This window comes from Astyanax mexicanus, chromosome 8, assembly GCF_023375975.1.
Source record: "Astyanax mexicanus isolate ESR-SI-001 chromosome 8, AstMex3_surface, whole genome shotgun sequence".
In the NCBI taxonomy this organism is placed as follows: domain Eukaryota; kingdom Metazoa; phylum Chordata; class Actinopteri; order Characiformes; family Acestrorhamphidae; genus Astyanax; species Astyanax mexicanus.
Genome location: NC_064415.1, coordinates 59207559 through 59215000, shown reverse-complemented (window position 1 = coordinate 59215000; position 7442 = coordinate 59207559). Strand labels below are relative to the sequence as shown.

At 41.8% G+C, this 7442-nt stretch overlaps 1 protein-coding gene across 1 annotated transcript in view; it reads right to left on the bottom strand.

The window, feature by feature from the left end:
- The window catches only part of eif2b3 (eukaryotic translation initiation factor 2B, subunit 3 gamma), a 19321-nt gene extending 13046 nt beyond the window's left edge, over positions 1-6275 (bottom strand). The window contains exons 1-3 of the mRNA XM_007235357.4: positions 5930-6275; positions 5012-5204; positions 4050-4207 (exon numbers count right to left, since the gene is read on the bottom strand). Of these exons, the coding sequence (XP_007235419.3) occupies positions 4050-4207; positions 5012-5165 (312 nt within the window). The 5' untranslated portion in view covers positions 5166-5204; positions 5930-6275. The remainder of the gene's footprint in view (positions 1-4049; positions 4208-5011; positions 5205-5929) is intronic.
- Positions 6276-7442: the final 1167 nt, after the last annotated feature.

Below are 7442 nucleotides of genomic sequence, written 5' to 3'. Positions count from 1 at the left end.
GAACAGGAACTTTATTATCATTTAATACCAAATATCAATTAACTCTGATCAAATAAACACGATTAAACCAAAACCACCAGCTCTGGAAACCAGGGCAAGAATGTGATCAATAACAGTGAGAATCACAATACAAGTCTCACAATACTATTAATCACAATACATTTCCCACCATAACGATCGTATAATCACAATACTCGATATATCACAATACAATATTCTCTTTGATACTTCACAGCTGAAGAGGATAAAATATTTCTAAATAATCAAATACCCGAAATTAAGGATTTATTGGTGTTTGAGATTATAGCACCACCATATGGAGTAATGACGCAGTAAGGGGGGCGGAGCTTAGGGATTTTAAAGCTTTTTTTAATAAATATATTTATATTAGACAGCACGTATAAGTAACGTGTCACAAATAAAAGCGATAATATCGAGACACTGAACTCCTGTACAGAGAAACCTGCGGGACGAAGCTTCAGATCTACAGGACCTGTACCGCAGGACAATCTGCTGCTCCGCTGAATAAAGACCCGCCGGAGAGACGAGCGCTCCTGTATTTCTCTTAACAACAGTCACAACAAACGCAGGTTTACAAGACGAGAGAGCGGATGACGCGAGAGCCATGTGAACGAGAGGGGGGTCCAACCGCCTCCATAAACACTGCGCTCGGGCCCAGCCTGTGCATATATAAGTGTGTTTAGTGTGAGCGAGTGCAGGCGTGGAGGGGAAGCCGGTGATAAATCCGCTCTCTGTGCTCATTGTTTCTGTTTGAGTGTCTGGATCCCATCTGCTCTGCCCATCTCAGACCTGCGGATAAATAAACCGAGCGCAGAGAGAGAGAGAGAGAGAGAGAGAGAGAGAGAGAGAGAGAGAGAGAGAGAGAGAGAGAGAGAGAGAGAAATGAGACAGAAATGAGAAAGAAATATACAGATCACTATACAGATCTGATCACTATACTGAGCTGATCACTACACTGATCTGATCACTATACAGATCTGATCACTATACTGGGCTGATCACTATACAGATCTGATCACTATACTGGGCTGATCACTATACAGATCTGATCACTATACTGGGCTGATCACTATACAGATCTGATCACTATACAGATCTGATCACTATACAGATCTGATCACTATACAGATCTGATCACTATACTGGGCTGATCACTATACAGATCTGATCACTATACAGATCTGATCACTATACTGGGCTGATCACTATACAGATCTGATCACTATACAGATCTGATCACTATACTGGGCTGATCACTATACAGATCTGATCACTATACTGGGCTGATCACTATACAGATCTGATCACTATACAGATCTGATCACTATACTGGGCTGATCACTATACAGATCTGATCACTATACAGATCTGATCACTATACTGGGCTGATCACTATACAGATCTGATCACTATACAGATCTGATCACTATACAGAGCTGATCACTATACTGGGCTGATCACTATACAGATCTGATCACTATACAGAGCTGATCACTATACAGATCTGATCACTATACTGGGCTGATCACTATACAGAGCTGATCACTATACAGAGCTGATCACTATACTGGGCTGATTACTATACAGATCTGATCACTATACTGGGCTGATCACTATACAGATCTGATCACTATACTGGGCTGATCACTATACAGATCTGATCACTATACTGGGCTGATCACTATACAGATCTGATCACTATACAGATCTGATCACTATACTGGGCTGATCACTATACAGATCTGATCACTATACAGATCTGATCACTATACAGAGCTGATCACTATACAGATCTGATCACTATACTGGGCTGATCACTATACAGATCTGATCACTATACAGATCTGATCACTATACAGAGCTGATCACTATACTGGGCTGATCACTATACAGATCTGATCACTATACAGAGCTGATCACTATACAGATCTGATCACTATACTGGGCTGATCACTATACAGATCTGATCACTATACTGGGCTGATCACTATACAGATCTGATCACTATACAGAGCTGATCACTATACAGAGCTGATCACTATACAGATCTGATCACTATACAGATCTGCTGCTGCTATTCTGGTGGGCAGCATGTGTGCGGGTCAGGGGCGGCCGTGGCCCCCGGCTGCAGGGTGGCCCGAGCTCGGCTCAGGAGCGCCGGGCCGCTGAGGGGGCGGCAGCTGCCGGACGGTCCGAACACAGCCGCCGCTGTCGGGCCTTTCAGCAGCTCTGGAGACGAGCGAGAGGGGGGGGGGGGGCACGGGGGGAGGGTCAGGCCACCCACAGATCACTGCGGTTCTGCCTGAATAACCCCCAGGCCCTGCTGAGACACCCAGGTGAGACCACCCAGAAGCAGAGGAACAGGAAGAGAGAGAGAGAGAGAGAGAGAGAGAGAGAGAGAGAGAGAGAGAGAGAGAGAAGAGAAGAAAATAAAAGGAAAAGCATATCACATTTATCTTCCAAAGGTTGGATTGCTCTTTACTGCTCTAAACACACACACATTACAAACACTATACACACACACACACACACACACACACACACACACACACACACACGAGAGGGTAGTACTGGGCGGTATGGACTAAAATTTACATCACTTTATATATATTTTTATCTTATTTATATAGATTTTTTGCATGACTGGGCTTACATATATGTATATATATATATATTTTACTATTAGGAGTATAATATTACATAATATAAAACACTAAGGGTTTCATTACAACTGGGTTTACTTAATCTCCTCAATATATAAAAAAATCAGACTTTATTTGTATTAAAAAAAAAAACAGCTGAAGAATGTAAACAATATACTTTAAAAAGAAAAAGAGATGCGTGTGTATAAAAGGCCCAGCACTACTGGAGTCTACCATCAGCATAAGGATTCAGCTACGAACACTCGTAATGACAACAGTGTTAGCATGGTAATGCTATGCTAATGTTAGACATCATTACCAGGCTCAACTACGTGAAAGTGGTCCTCAGCTTCAACATTAAACACTAAAACACAAAAACACAAACGCTCTTCTAAAAGCTCATTTTCATCCCAGATTTACACTAAACGTCTGAAAGATGCAGCTTTTCTTCAGTCCTCAGTCTTTCCTCGTGTACACACACACGCTAAAGAGCATTTTTGGGAGGCGTGTGTACACACACTCCGATCGGGACGTGATCCCACTGAACCTCCATTACTGACAAGACCCGGCAGAACCTGCAGAGCACCAGATTATTCACTTTCTGCACAAACATTGACTCAAGGCGTCAGCGCGAACCCAAACCCGGCTGATGAGGGAGGTTTTTACAGCGCCTTTGTGTCGGGCGGGTCCATTATCTCTGCGTTATTTGCTGAGGAAGGCGGGCGGGCCGCCTGTTTGGGTCCGCACAATAAACAGGGATTTGAACCCCTATTGCCAGCTGCCGTCTCTCAACACGTACAGCGGTGTTCCTGCACCGGCGGCTCCGCGCCTCAATGCCGCTAATCTCTGGTTTTTCTCCAGGATTAGAAATAAACGCGTCTGCAGCGCGGCTGGCGTGCTCCGGCAGGCCCTCCTCCGGAACGTTCCAGTGCGTCGCTGTTTATTATGTTGGAGTTAATCTGCAGTGATGCGCTTTAACACGTTTTACCATCCTGCAGCCGCGGTTCTGCAGGAGCCGATGAGATCGGACCTCGGGACACATGGCGGCGCCGCGGACCACGCGCTGCTCCAACCTTCAGCCGGCAGCGGAACAGCAGCCCTTCTACTCCTGCACCCGCACGCAGGACCTGCACCATTCATCAATCAGAGTGCCCGCCCGTCCGCCCTGAACCCGCCCGTCCGCCCTGAACCCGCCCGTCCGCCCTGAACCCGCCCGTCCGCCCTGAACCCGCCCGTCCACCCTGAACCGTCAGAAAATAAACTCATGTGCTGAAGAGCAGAGCTTCACATGAAGTTTCAGTTTCATCTCCTCCAGCATAAACAGGTCCATCGTCTGCAGCTGAATTCATCACTGAGCTTCAGGTCCTTCACACCTGTAAATCTCACCTTCAACTTCTGCTGGATGTGTCTCAGAGCATCAGCGGTGCCCATATCAGCGTCCTCCTGGATACACTCAACATTCAGCTTCATCTTCACATCCAGCTTCAGCCGCTGGTCCGTGCTCAGAGCCTTCTGCACTTCTTTAGTGGTGATCACTATAACCTCTGAACCAGAAGACACATCAACGATTACATTCATCCACTGGCACCATAACCATAATCATCATCATCATCATCATCATCATCACAATCATCACCATCATCATCATCACCATCATCATCATCTTTATCACCAGTCCTCGCTCTTCAGCAAATAAACCATAAACAGCTTCAGTACCGTCTGCAGAGACCCAGCCAAGAATCCAGCAGCACATCTGATTAAATACGGCGTAAATCACAGAATAACGGTAGTTCTGATTCGTTCCCACAATTCTGCTCCTCATAATTCCCTTTATTAGTGTCTAGCTCTTCTTTCACTGCAGCCGTATAACTGTTACCCTGATCCATCAGAACTCATCAGAACAGAACCGGGTCCAGTACTGAGAGGAATAACGGGGCGGTTTGGGCCGTGAGAGCTCGGCTCAGAAAAACACTTTCAATTCTCTTTTTTAAACAAATAAAAATAACTCAATAAAACATTAAACCCCTCAGAACTGAGCGGATAAAACATCAGTGCTGATTTTCTGGTTGAAAGTTAAATCTGAAAGGATGTTTATATGAGATTTATGAGAAGATGTTTATATTAGACACATTTCCAGCCAAATCCATACATGATACAAGAGTCCAAAGTGTCCCGTGACTTCTGACTTTATAAATAAATCCTCACATAAATTACTATTTAACAACCTTAAAATTAAATCTCTTTACCTTTCGCTTTCAACCAAAACATATTCAGTTTTAACTAATTTACACTTTAAATTAAATAACGCTGCATTTAAAATAAACACATGATATCCAGCCTCAGCTCACCTTCGAAGCCGGCTCTCTCCAGCAGGTTGAGAGGGTACCAGATCAGCGGCCGGTTCCCGACCGGCAGTAAAGGTTTGGGGGTGTTGTAGGTGAGATCCATCATCCTGGATCCTCCACCAGCAGCCATCAGCACCGCCTGCAGCTCCATCTTCATTTATTTTATATAAATATGCAATTTCTAATCTTTATTCACCTTAAATAACAAAGAATTTATAGAACATGGTCACACATGCCAGAAATTATTTTCAGGAGATTCTACACTACTCCAATATTTCCTAAAGAGTAACTTCACTCATTTACTCAATACATTTTTACATTAATAGCTAAAATGTGTTGATATGTAATAATATAAAATACATCAGCCCTGAAAATATTTACTTCATAAAAAAGTTTTAAGCAAATTTTAAACATTGGATGTTCTTTCCTGTTATATAACTATATTATAAGCTAAAATGAGCTTTAAATAGATAACTGTTTACTTAATGACACATCTATAAAATATATGAGTTTCACATTTTCAACTGAATTACTGAAATAAAGAAACTTTTTACAGTTTTTGTATTTGAGCATTTAGTTATATACCAGGTTCTCCTTCAGATTCATACTGAGACTCTTGTACAGAAATGAACGGTATTAAAGCAGTTTATTATCGTAATAGATATTCTATTTTTTTAGATGCAACAGTATAACTTATATCAAAACCCTTGACTTGAATTAAGATCAGATTCAGATTGTATGAGAAATTCATGCAGAAAACTATAATATTTAAAAGGGTTGAGAAATGCTTTTATTAACACTGTAGCTGAATAATCATTGAACATGTGTTTAATCTCATATATCAGCCCGCAGATAAACCCCGCGGGTTACTCAGAGTTTACAGTATTAATACTCAGTAATATTATATAAACTCTCACCTACCTGTACAGATGAGATCCGCGGTATTAATCCGTCAGTTTAATATTTATTATTTAATATTTATTATAACTCCGTGCGTCTGAGCGCAGCTCCGCTGTTAGCAGCAGAAGCTAACCGGCTAACTCTCTCTTTAACCCTCAGTCTGATCCGATACTGATGTGAAACAGCGGCGGGAGAAAAGCGGGGATCAGTTTAATCACCGAACCGCTGATATTAATGATCAGATTATCGAATCCACAGATTAATACAGTTAATTAATCTCTGTTATTAATCTCATTTAGCTCACGAGCGGCTAACATGATGACACTCGTGCCTCTCTCTCTAACAGCCCGGGGGAAACTCCAGCCGCTCACTTTAGTTCCGCCCTGCCGTTTCTCTCCTGTTCCCTCTTTAACTCACTATTCACTGTGTTCACTATTAGAGAAGTGACTGAGGAACGACTAAACAACAAACTGTCTCTGTTTGTTTGGCTCTGACCCAACAGCACTTCACTGTATTATGAATATGAACTTGTTTTCTTTGCATTATTTGAGGTCTGAAAGTTCTGCATCTTTTTTGTTATTTCAGACATTTCTCATTTTCTGTAAATAAATGCTCTAAATGAGAATATTTTTATTTGGAATTTGGGAGAAATGTTGTCTGTAGTTTATAGAATAAAACAACAATGTTCATTTTACTCAAACATAAACCTATAAATAGCAAAATCAGAGAAACTGGTTTAGAAACTGATCTGAAAAATTGAGAATGAGTGTAGAAACAAGAAGGTGGTCATAATATTATGCTGTGTAAAATCTTACCATATAAAAGTCTATAAAGAGTGAATTAATTAGATTATTATTAAATGAAGTCAGTATAACTGTCCGCGACGAACATAAATTGGTGAGCATAGTCAGGGGACAAAACATTGGGGAGTTATGATGTGGCAGAGGAAACATTATTTATGTAATATTTTATCTCCATTCTAACCGAGCTCCCCGCCTCCACTGCAGCTCTCCAGTCCTCCCAGTTCCCCTCCGTCAACAGACCGGGCTCAAACCCCAATTCACAGACCTCCGATGTAACAGCAAATTGAACTCTGGGAATGTGGCTTGGCTTTGTTTTCTCTGGACAGGAGATGAGCTTCATTGGTTACTGCCTGTGGAGGAACACTGGAATAACAGGGCAAGCTGCAGCACCCCCTACACACACACACACACACACACACACACACACACACACACACACACTGTAAAGGCAAAGAGAGAGATGAAGTCTAAAAACAGTGAATAGTGAATTTCAGAGAGCCTGGAAATCTGTTTATATTCTCAGTACAGCATCAATGCTGCTTTTAAATACATTAATATAGACTAAACAATGTTAATATGGTCTTACAGACAACGAGTGTAAAATGATTTACATCTACAATATATATTTACTGTTTGATTTACTTGGCTAGATCAGACAAAACAACCACATTCACCATCAGAAGTGTGAAGTAATGAAGTACAAGTACATTTTTTACTCCTTATATTTTAAT